General features: G+C 36.0%; 1 protein-coding gene across 1 annotated transcript in view; it reads left to right on the top strand.

Annotated features, from left to right (window-relative positions):
* LOC311209270 (cytosolic beta-glucosidase-like) overlaps nucleotides 1-13,014 on the top strand; it is a gene marked incomplete at both ends in the record, with an annotated part of 38,621 nt that overhangs the window by 2,126 nt on the left and 23,481 nt on the right. Inside the window, 1 exon segment of the mRNA XM_084286534.1 lies at nucleotides 133-236. Within this exon segment, the coding sequence (XP_084142660.1) occupies nucleotides 133-236 (104 nt within the window).

The raw sequence follows: 13,014 nt of genomic DNA, 5'->3' as shown, positions 1-13,014 counted from the left end.
CTACCTGTGGTAGTAATCTGATTGTACAATAGACCCATTCAACTCAACAATTAACCTACCCTCTTTTTTCTCTCTCTCTTTTTTTTTTTTTTTTGTTTGTTTGTTTGTTTTTTGTTTTTTGTTTTCTGACAGGTTATGGAGTTGAATCAGCTCAGGGAAAAACTAACAGATTACCAGTGTCGGAACAAGACAAGAACACTAGCAAAGGGAGCACAAGCTCCTGTCTTAGCAGTAAAGTAAGCCAGAATATATACCTTAAAGAAAGACAAGATCTGTAGGGGAAGGCAATATCTTATAGTAGGTGATATGGCTGCAAAAAAGATGGAAAACTGTACCCAAAATTTACAGGACATAGTAGGAGTAGCAACTACTCAAAAATACTCTCTCTTTCTGCAGTCTATACTTCTTTTTCTTAAACAATGGATTAAAACAAACAAACAAACAAAAAAAACCCTAAGCTCTCTTTCCCTCAGTCCTGCAATCCTCTGCCAGTGTTGGTAATGTCTTACTTGAGGTGAGACTTGAACTTTTAAAAATGTTTTTTGTTTCCAGTTTGCAAACGAGTATCCTTTGTCCTTTTTTGCTGTTTTCCTTCCCTTCATAAAATTTACCACTAACACATTCAATTTTCAAAATTATTTTTTTCTCTGTTCATTCTAGTTTACTAATTACAAAATTTTTGTATCCAAGAAATTAGGAGGAAGGGGGTGGGAAATAGGGGAGGATGAAGGAAATTCTTATCAGCATTTATGTGTAAACAAAGATAGTTTTGGCAGCACTTCAAATCCTTCATGTGTCCTCAGGGTAGAGAGATAAATAGGAGCTCTTAAGTGATTTTTTGTCTGTCTTTCCTTCTGATTCTTTACTTTGCTTACTTCTGTCCATTGCTTTTATCAGTTCAGATTTCACATCCCTCCACATTTTTCTTGAGCTATCATCACCTTCATCAAAATGATTGTTCCCTAATTTTCCTCACAAGGGACCGTCATACTGCCCCTAGTTCTCACTGCCTTGGAGTCTTCTACCTACCACATTTCATCTCTTTCCTTAATGGATTGGGACATATGTTTTGTTTGCTACAGCAATCACCAAGGAAGAGGAAGCATTTGGTTGCTCTTAGCTATGTCTGCAATACTGTGGTTATTTGCTATTCCAAGTAGACAGAGGTGATGATAACTGCTGGCACACACTGGCTTGCTATTAACCACTAAATCCAAGCAGGCACAGAGTCACCTTTATACAAGTACATCTTGCATAAATACATCTACAACCTACATCTTACAGTTGTAGGTTGTAGTATTACATCTCTGCCTCTGTCAGTTCACTTACTTAATCCGAGCTCTGCTGTTGGTTTGTGACAAACACAGGCATTCCCAGATGCATAGCTGACGTTTGTCATGTTGCACACAACAAACTTGGGCACTGCTGTATTCAAGGGTCAGGATCTTCAGTATCAGTAGTATAACTGGGTGAAATAACTGGGTGAAATTATAGTTTTTAGACTCAGTGGGGAAAACTGAGGAGGAACACTACTTCCCTTTACCTGGTTGTTCCTTTAAGTAGACGTGAGTATTTCAAGAATGCTTTGGCAGAACCCCAAACATTAGTTGGCTTAGTTTGTGAACTTCTTATGGAAAACTTGTTGGAAATGCTTAAAAGGAGACTGCTCTCTAAGTTGTTTATTTAGAAGTCTCTGGTTTTGGTTTTCAGTAAATCCCAAATTAAGCCAGAATTAGACAGTGAAATTTTGTATGTTAAAACCTGAAATATCACCAGATGCACTTCTGCAGAAAGAACAGTCGGCCCTGAAGATTTCCATGCTTGATTTTTCTTTGCCTTAAGCAAAAGGGAAAAAAAGTACCATGTGGATTCAGCAGACTCATGCAGGGATCTCATTCCTCCTCTGCTGTTCTAGTCTATAATTGTAGGTGGAAGACTGACTATGAAATACAGTCTCATTAGTAAATTTTTGAAAGCAATGCACACCGCACAGAAATGTGTAAAATATATTGTGCCAGGTTTCTTATTGACATGCAATCCAATCACCACTTCTTTAGTATTTGGCCTCCAAATAAACGTTTCATGTAACTTTGAAACCTCTTAGATTTTTATATATCCAATGTGAATTTTCAATAAAAAGTTATAGAAATATATATCTGCATGAAAGGGGAAGAAGTAAATATGGTTCTTGTAAGACCTTACATTGAAAATGTTGCTAAAATGTGTAACTCACTTTAACCCCTTCTGAAAAGATTAGCATCTGTTAGGCACATTACTCAGCATTAATAGACTTCTAAGCAATAACTACTAATAAAAATGGAAATAAAGTAGTTTTCCTTCTATTCCTCATCATATTTCATTAAATACTCTAAAAGATATTATAATGTAAGTAAGATCCAAAGACACAGATTTAGGGGAGGGAGTAGAATTAGCAGGGAAAATACAAGCTGAACTACTTCATTACTAACACATCAGTGCTTATGGCTGAAAAGAAGGAAATGGTATTCCAAGATGGTAGTGATTATATCTAGCCAGATAGATGGGGATTTGCACTGTTGTGTGAACAATGCATACGAAAGAAAAGCTGTCTGATGCTTAAGCATTCAAATGGTTCAGAAGTTAAACTTCCTTAACATGAATACTTTGAAGAATTTCCTGCGTTCCCAAATCTTATCACCTTAGATTTTACAGAACATTAACTCTAGAAAAGTCCCAACTTTATTGGCTGTGTAATGGTGCCTGAAGCAAGAGATTCTCTTTTTCTTCCCCTGCAAAGTGCCTCAAACTGAGGCAGAAAACTCTGAAGAAAAAAAAAAAAAAAAGAGAAAGGTTCATATGGTAGTTGGAATAAAAAAGGCTATGCTGGCCAGAGGAGGCAAGTGATTTCAGAGTACCATTACTGACATGGGACTGTAGCTCAGACAATGTCCTACAGGACTGTGCCAGCCCAGCCACACATCTGGGCTCGGAGGTGTACCTACATTGAGATGCAGCTGATGGAGCAGGCAGGAGTTACAGGCCTGTTGGTGGCAAGAGGTACAAGTTGCCTTTGAAACAGAGGCTGTGTTCTTGTCAAGTAATCAAGATACATCTACACCCTATATGCTACGTAGACACAGTACCATGCAGAGATGCAAAAAAAACAGTGAGTGGATAGGAGATGCAATGTGTTTTACCGTGGTACTCCTTCTGAACTCAAACCCATACCTTTCAGCAGGTGGAGCCACAGCAGTAGGTATAGCATGCTTGTCTGGTCGCAGAGCTAGCGCTCCTGTCATTAGAGAAGTGATCTTTGTGCCACCTTCAATTACAATAAAAACATCCAAGAAATCTGCAGTAAGACTTGTAGCGGTCTTTTATATCACTACGTTTTATCCATAGGATTACTTTTACTTCTGTTAAGCAACCACAAGCCATCAAAAATGAAGCAATAGGAAGTATAATAAACAGCAATTAATACATCATTATAGGTTTGCTTCTTGAGGAGGAAGGAGATTGGGAAAACAAAGGATTTTGATGTCAACATTAGCAAAACTTCTGGATCCTGCATTTTGGATACTTCATCATCCTGACGTCTACTTACTTTCATAGGCATTTCAGCAGTGAAACTATCCATTGAAAACTTTTTACTCAAGCAGGCCCCACAGACTACTCAAGTTTTTGTTGTTTCTGAAGCAACGGGATTTTATCTAGATAAACACAGCACATTAAACATATCCCACATTCTGTTTTGTATTTCCCAGAAACATTTTCAATTGAGATTTAAGTATTTAATTTAGACTTCATAAAACAGTTAATATATATTAAATAAATAGCAACTACATACTCAAACATATTTGCAGAGTATTATGGCTATGCAATAGGTCCATATCAATTTCACAGTTATGAATCTATTACATAACTTTTAATCCTTTGTGAATGTTTAATAATCAGTATTCAAATAACATACATTAACTGTCCTATTAAATCTAAATTAATTGTGGCTCAGGGAACATTAATTTAAAAGGTTACCTATTTTCCCAGCAGATCTGATCTTTGTTTCATATTTTTTCATTAAAATTAGTCTTAAAGACTGAGTAAATTTGTTTCATTTAGAATATAGTTACTAGGTGCTCTGAATATCTGTGAATCACGTTCTACCAAGCTTCTCTAATAGCAATATTAAAGATTCTCTCCCATTTCCTTCCAGTGTCATTAGCATTACCTGAAGATAATAAAATATCACGTGTTTGTTTAGGAAAGGTAAACCCTTTTGCCTGCAAGAACTGACATTCAGCAGTTCATTAAAATCGTTGAGTAAAAATTCAGCTGTGGGATTTGCACATTGTGAGTTTACAAAATGACCATCTCTCAGGACGAGATGTAAGACTGAAAATTTACAGAATACATTTCTTCTCTAAATGAATCAAGATCACCACAGAATTGATTTAATAGTAACTGTATCTCTTGCAATCTTATGAATAACAAATGTGAGAAGCTAGCATAATGCTAGATTTAGACTTTAGATTTTTTTATTATTATTATTTGATAAAGACTGCATAGCAATGAGCAATAACTGGCATCGGAGTGTTTTGATCTGTGAACCAGGTTGTGTCATTGGAGAAAGGGACAAGATTCATTAAAACAAATGCCAGAAAGAACTGTTGAGTCATGCTACCTAACATATACTACAAGAAACCATCAAAAGCCTGTACTGACCTCAGTAAATTATATCGAAATCAAGCTCTCTAGAAAAAATATTTCTGAGAACATCCAGAGCTAGCAAATCCATTGCTTCTCTTCAGAATGCATTCACCTTCAGTTTTATAGAAAACATTCTGGAATAGGAAACAAATGAAGTTTGAACTGCATTTTTGCTATTTTTAGAAGATTGTGTAACTATAAAGGCATTATTCAGCATCCTGTATTTTATTCTCATTATCCTATACATACACCATGATTATATCACCTCTCAGTCTTTTTAAAGCCAGTCTCTGCCGTACAAAAGGCTTGCCAGCCCTTTTGTAGATCTTTTATTCACTCTCTACTACAGTTACTCAACATATCTTACAAAAAACACAGTCACCAAAACTATATATGGTATTCCAATACTAGTCTCATCAAGGCCATATGACTTCTTTGTCATCATTCCTTCTATCTTTCCACTGCCTGAGTTTTGTTTTCCTGCCACTGTCCTTTGAGAATCTGTTCAGGAGCCCACTGAGCAGTCTTTGGTTTTGCAGATCTGCTTTGAGTTCTTTGTCCTGTCTAGGTAGAATACCTGTGTATATCTGTGTATGTGGCAATATGAAGATGCATGTAAATTTTTAAATAGAAAGAGCACAGCAGGCTGCTTCCAGAGTGCATGCTGTTTTTGCATGAAAGACTCCTTATTTCTGAAATAAAGCTTTTTATGTCTGAGAGTTCTGTTGCATTGGTGCTATAACATCTAACAGGCAAACCACAAGCACAACAGAACAGTGCTCCAGCTCTTCCTCCCAATACAGTTCCCACTTGAAACCTGCAATTTTCAGATTACAATCATGGTGTAATTTAGGTTGGAAAGGACCTCTTTTGGTCATTTGGTTGAACTCCAGCTCAAAGCAGGACCGACTTCTGTGCTGTAAAGAATGGGATAAGGTCCCAAACAACCTGATCTAAGTCCCATGCAAGTTGCTGTGCTACAATCCTAAGGAAATTGTATTATTACCCTGTACATATTATCCATCACTATCGTGCATCGTTACTTTTTCCAGACTTAACGTTAACATTTTTCATAGTACCAGAACTAAATCTGTAATGAGACACATGAGAAACATCTCATCATAAGGAGACTTTAGGTGTATTAATTATTGAACGTTTAACCCAGATAACATATATCCTAATGTAAATGTATAGCACCGATTTCTTTTAAACCAGAATGCTGTTTGGTATGGTGTTATAGTTCTCGGAGAGAAATTACATCTATGAAGTTACCTGAATTGTTCAAACTTTGTGTCAAGAAAGAAAAAGCTCAAATACATTTAAGAGGTGTACTTAAAAATGGCAGATGGTAAATTATAATTTTTCTCTGTTGAACAATTAAATCCTGTGTTGACTTTTGCTATACTTTTCCAGATTAAAAATTTGTACAAGTCATTATGCTCTGAATATTGTCACAACAGTACTATCACTTCTGTTCCCTGAAATTCACTCAGCTTTACAAGACACATTAAAGCGAACATCTCTGAGTAAGAGCTGTGCTTAGCAGACTCTCCTTGGAGTCTCAGCCACAAGTTAATTGAGCACTGCAAAAAAAATTGCATCCTTCATAGATGTATGACATTCTTCATGGTCACAGTGATGACTCAAAATCAAGTGTGTTATTTTTTACAAGACTTCCAAATACGAAATTTGTAGTTTTGAACTGTATTTGTCCATTAGTTCCTATTGTGCAGCATCTTGCAGCCAGGCTGTGTTCCTGTAAGTCTGCAATGCTGCGTTGTAGTTTTTGCACCCACTGCATGTCAGATGTGCCAACTACCTGTTGCTGGCTAGCTTCAAATCTGATAGAAACTTAATAGATCTTAAAATTTGCTGCAGAAATAAAATAGCATTGGTAAGGGCTCTTCCATAGTTCTCTCTCATGTCGTGATTATCCTGTGAACTCTTTTCCTTGAAAGCTGAATATTGAGGGAGCTGATGACAGTAACTGCCTTGAAAGAGCACAGGCCTCATAATCTTGTCCAGTCTGTGAAAACAGGGAGTGTTTAAAAAGAGTTAAATTGTGTTAGCTAAAGGAATAATAGACAGATTTACTATCCTTTAAAATGTTTAGCTGTTTGCAGCTGAACATTGAGTTTAAGGCCAACATCCAAAGAGCTGATGAGATTTAAGTAATAAATGTCTTTGTGAATCAGTCCTCAGCTACTTAAGAACCAGATATTTTATATTACTCTGCCCTTTTCAAACAGTACCTATTTTCTTGTCTTGATAGGACTTAATTTTTCTTTCTCATATAAAGCCAAATATTACATCATTTCTGGCTCTTGCCATGCTATTTCTTCCTGTAGTGCTGTAACACTGATGTTGTAGCCTTAGCTCTAGTTTGGCTAGAGCAGTGATCTTTAATTTGTTGATTCATGATCCAAAAATAATATGCAGACGGCAGTGCCAACATTTTACCTTGCTGCAGATACGCACAGTTATGGAGAACAAGTATGGGCAACAAGAGAGGGTATGGCCTTGTAGGCCAAAGACAGAATCCATTCCTCTCATCCAATTTCTGTACAACTTTCTCCTTTGCCCACTGAAGTCATTTATTGCTCAAACTAGGTTTTATTAGTCAAGTCTTACTTAGTGTTTACTGTTTAATTTAAAATCTGTCTCCACTTATTTCTTTGCCTCTGGAGACCAAGGGGGATGGGAGTTAAATTTATATTAAAATTTTAAAGAGAATAAGTGAGGGATAAGGAAAGATGAAGAATTATAGGCCACTAAATTTGACTTCAATACCTGACAAATAACTAAAACAATTAGCAAAGCAAGAGCAATCAGTATGTAAACAGCTTGAAGAAAATACAGTGATAAATTGGTAACACATTTGTAAAAAGCACAAATCAAGTGAAAACAAACTAATTGGTTTCTTTGATGGAATAATGAATGCATAAAGGAAAAGTGGTAGACACAGAACTTCTTAATATTAGTAAGACACTGATAATGGTTGCTCATTGCATTCTTAGAAAGAAGCCAAATAAAATTAGATTAGGTTGAACCACCATAAATTGACTACACAGGTAAATAAATCTAACACTGAGAATCTTAATGAACAGTTGCGCTGGTAGCCAGGAAGTGATCAAAAACATTTTAGATTATCAGACATCCTACATAGATCAATTTAGACGTGAAGGGTGTTTTGCTTGCCTTTTTTAAGAAAAAAAAAAAAAAAAAAAAAAAAAGGAGGGGGGTGGGGGAAGAAAACTATCATAAAGCAGCATCTAGTGTAAGAAACACCTAAATAAAGAAACTGAGCAGAACAGCAGAAATGTCATCCATTTTGGTTCCATGCCAGCACCAAATAGCTTACATCAGCATCGTTTTTCTGCTACACAGCTGAGTTTCTTTATTTAGACATATTAAATACTCCAGAGCATATCTAAATAGAGCTTTGATTACTGCAGGATTATCTCAAATTTATTTATTGACGTGGCTTCTGTTGACTGATATTTCTGTCCATCTAAAAATTGCATGATTCATGAAATGTTTATGCCTTGTTGTTGTGACTGAGTGAGAAAAATGTCTAGTAGCATCACGTCTCTGATAACTTTTGCTGTCTTCTTTATAGAAGACATAATAAAAATTTGTATGTTTATTCATTTGTTTTACCACAGTAAATAGGCACAATGCGTAGTTAGCTGCCTACGCATTTTGACACGCAAGAGAATATTTTGGAAAATAGAACAAAATCTTGTTCTTGCCCCAAAAGCTGATCACTGAGATGTGACGGGAGACAACATTTGCTAGACATGCGAGAGCCCAAGATATCAGTGAGAATTCTTTGTAAGCTTTATAGACAGCAATTGTAGCAAGCACATCAGCTTCATCAACATTGTCAAGATTTTTCATAGCTTTTAAGGGAAATAAACTTTTTTTTTTTTTTTTTTTTTTTTTTTAAGAAATCTTAAAGAATGATTATCAGGTTAGTTTTCGAGATTCTTATGAAACAATCTTCCCAAGTAAGAAGGGTAGCACAAACCTGAACAGAGTGTGCACTAATCAGCTCTAACAATAGAAAACAACAAATGTATTTTAGATATTAGAATAGAAATGTAGTGTTGAAAGGAGACATCATGTGCAAAAGGTGAGGAATCCAGAAAAAAACTAGAAGAATCCAGAGCACAGAGAATAAGGAGATACAATTTTTAAAAAAGTGTTTTACACAAGAAGAAGCAAATTTAACAAAATTAAATGTTAACAGATGATTTTGTCTGTCCATACAGACTTCAGTAGTGCTTATTTTAATGTATATTGACATGACAGCTATTTACCATCTTGCTTTACACACTGATGGTTTGAAGCAGCTAACACAAGGTAGAGATTGTGTAAACCTCTGTACTCTTAAATTTACTGTTCTTCCTTATAAATTATAATGTATTTAAATACTTGACTTTCTATTCTAGAATTAAAGTAATTTGTTATAGCATGCCTAGACAGATTTATTCTTAAGTAACAATATTTTTACTTAAAAGAACCATACAGCATCTCACTTCAGGAGGTCTGGTCAGAGATTGTAACTCAAAATATATTTTAAAGAATGATTCCTAGAAGATTTAGAAGGGTACATTTTTCCTTTTTAAATGAGAAGCTGTAGTGTAACTGTGTATGTACAAACACACAGAGATAAATAGTTCTCCAAGAGCTTTAAATTGTTTTAATTGTTTTAACCCCATAGAAATGCATTTGACACTTAAGCATATGTAAGAATTTAAAAGAAGATAGTATTAAGATGGTTATAGCTATGTTCTTTCTGAATGCTTCTAGTAAAAAAAAAATCAGGCTCAAATTCTCATTGCTCATAATTACTATTCTCCAAGTGCCAGTTTACAGTGAGAAACGGAGAGGCCAGAATCTGAAGATTCTTAAGTGAGCCATCAGCATAATTTATTTTCACATAATCACAGAATTTCTAGGTTGGAAGAGACCTCAAGATCATCGAGTCCAACCTCTGACCTAACACTAACAAGTCCTCCACTAAACCATATCCCTAAGCTCTACATCTAAATGTCTTTTAAAGACCTCCAGGGATGGTGACTCCACCACTTCCCTGGGCAGCCCATTCCAATGTCTAACAACCCTTTTGGTAAAGAAGTTCTTCCTAGCATCTAACCTAAAACTCCCCTGGCACAACTTTAGCCCATTCCCCCTCGTCCTGTCACCAGGCACATGGGAGAACAGACCAACCCCCGCCTCACTACAGCCTCCTTTAAGGTACCTGTAGAGAGCAATAAGGTTGCCCCTGAGCCTCCTTTTCTCCAGGCTGAACAAGCCCAGCTCCCTCAGCCACTCCTCGTCTTTCAAAGACACCTCTCACAAATCTCCACCAATATTTTTTTCCATCAAAGAGGTACAGTTTCTTCTGAGGTGCAGTAAAGAGTATTGCACAGTGATCCATTACACAATGGTCTAAACCAAAAATCGAAGGCCATATCTGACTAAGAACAGGTGTCAGGAGCAGGAAGATTCTAAACAGGCGGAACTGTAATACTGAATGATATTTAGCCAAGGGAAATACTACAATATACATATCTGTTTCATTGAGTATATTCCATTTGCAATCTGGAAGAAGGAGTTTTTAACAGCCATGATTTGATCCTCATGTGGGACATATATCCAAGACATGCAAGACTCTCAAAATATCTATGCTGCACTTAAAACAAAACAAAAAACAGAACACTAGCTCTCACACATACTATCTATAGCAGAGGCAACCCATAACAAAGCTGCGAATAGCTGTATGTCTATGGCTAAATGGCCAACACCAAAATCAGTCCAGGCTTGCCATCTAAGTGTTTATGCAAATCCTTAGTAGATTGCTAAGCACTATTGCTGGTACAGCATCATGACTAACAGCACTTAAGCTAGTTAGCTGAAACTCTAACCTCTGTAAGCAGACAGACTGAGTTAAACATAACCTGCATAGATTTAACATAAACAGCGTAGATTTATTGCAAGAAGGAAGAACATCACTCCTGACTTGCTGTTGAGATTCCCCATTTTCTTGAAGTGGTTCTATTATTTCTGTTATTGACTTTACCTAATTTTACACAGGGTGAGGAGACCTAATTACATACAATTTTCAGCTTTGGTCCACAGGGCCTAAGCGTTCTCCAGGCATTAATTTAGACTGAGAGAAAGTTCATTAGCTCAGTGGGGGTTCACAGTCCTTCTGAAGTATCTTCTAAAGCACTTCCACACACACAATGCTGTATGCATTGATTTCAGTCCAGTATATCACCCCTTATGCTCCTAACTGATAAACAGGTTTCAGTGAAAAAAATAACAGTAGTGAAAAACCTAAGAGAGATGGAAAGTTGGGATGACCTTCTCAGGGCATGACAGCAGGCATAGGGAGGTGAAGCTTTATGAATTACAATTAATTTATTCATGACACAGGAAAAAAAAATCTGAAGGTGCCTAAAAAGACTTCAAAATAAATTATACTGTATTAGTGCACTAGGATCTAGACATACATTTCAACATAGTTACATTAGGTCTATAAATAATAGCATGGCTGGATTTCACTCACGGCTCCAATTGCAGTAACTTCATTGTAAATCAAGTCATACTTTACCAATCTTACCTACTTTAGCCACATGAAGAAGCCCTATGTAATCCCACCAAATACCCATCCCCCTTCTTTCTCCACATTTTACCCTACTAATCTGAAATGCAGCCAGATTTTGTCTGACTCTCAGTGGTTAGGAAACTTAGCACTCATATCACTGTATTTTGACTAAGAGCATAACCATATCATAACCACTTCGCATTGAATAATCTAATCCTTTGTGATTTTGGAGGTGGGTAAAAGACCTGTAAGTCTTAGTAAATTCATCTTTTTGGCTTAAAATGCTTGGAGTGCTTGAGCCAATGCTCTGTACATGATCTGTCTTGCTTAGGTAGCATTTGTCAGTGAAACACACCCACCTTCAGTATTTGCACCCCAGATAGCCTGGCAAGTCATTATATTCATATCTTCAGAGTGTGCTCCAATTTTCCTAGGCTCTTTTCTGAATCGGGTATTTAATATCAGATATATATAGCACACATACACACACATATATATATGTCATTAGATATTTATTATTATTATTTATTACATATTATATCTAATATAATATATATTATTATTATATATGATATATTAACCTATAACAATTCTATCTTTATAATTAATGTCCATGTTGATGACTGTATTGTTTATAAAACTTACCTATTCTACAATCAACCAATATATTATAAAAATGTGAAAAATATAATGCTTATTTTAGGATCTTACAGATTCCTTTCCTACATGCAAATGCTATTAAAATCACCTTTTCTGCAATTAAACAGTATTAGGTAGTCTCTCAGTTAAAATAGATTTACCTCAAAAATGCATTCATCCCTCTCTTCAAAAGTAAAGCCCCAAAGCAAAATGCATAGAGTTGCCAGCAGCTTTAGTTTAAGCTAAAATTAGCCATGCTGATTAAGTGGATTTTGCATAACCTTAACTATTAATCCTTCATATTGGTCTTCTTTTCTTTGAAAAATCTTGGAAGTACCAATAACCTAAAGGTTTATACAGTCACTTTTTAATACTACTTAGTTAAGATTTAATCCTTCATATAATAGTTAACATTGGCACCATCTTTTAATAGCCCGAGATTTCTAACAGCCACTTGCCGAACAAAACAGGCACTTTAAATTCCAGGGAAATAATAGCAGCAGACATAAAGCAGAAGAACTTTGATTTAAAGAATTAAAAAATGTACTTACAAGAGATAAAACTAGAGTAACAGTAAGCTAATCTTTCAGTTTTCACCCTTTCTTTAAACAGCATTCTTTCCACGGTAGATTCTCTCCCCCTCCATTTTCTTTAACTCAGGTCCTTATTTTCTAACAGCTAGATTGTCTCCCATCTTATCTGTCTAAGAAAGACATAAATTCAGTTTTCTAGTGAGACCAATGTGGAATTTGATTCCAGGTCTCTCTTTTATAGTAGCCCTTGTTTTATAGGCTCTTCCTCTGCAAAGGCAAGATAGAACTGAGTCTTGGATCACTCTGTTGATGTCTAAGGAAAATTAAATCCCAAATTAAAATTTCAATCATTCCTATTGTCAGATCAGGACAAGGGAGAATCAGGTAGATGTTCTTCATGAGGTAGTGCATCATTGCAAACTAGACTCTTGTTTGGGGTTGGTGGTTTTGCTAACAGAGGGTGCTCTCCCTGAAGATTAATCTAATGTGTTTTGCTTCAGATTTGCTTCAGGCTAAGAGTGTGAATATCATTAGTTACCC

This window comes from Netta rufina, assembly GCF_964035555.1.
Source record: "Netta rufina genome assembly, chromosome: 4".
Classification (NCBI taxonomy): domain Eukaryota; kingdom Metazoa; phylum Chordata; class Aves; order Anseriformes; family Anatidae; genus Netta; species Netta rufina.
This window is presented reverse-complemented; position numbering and strand designations above follow the sequence as displayed.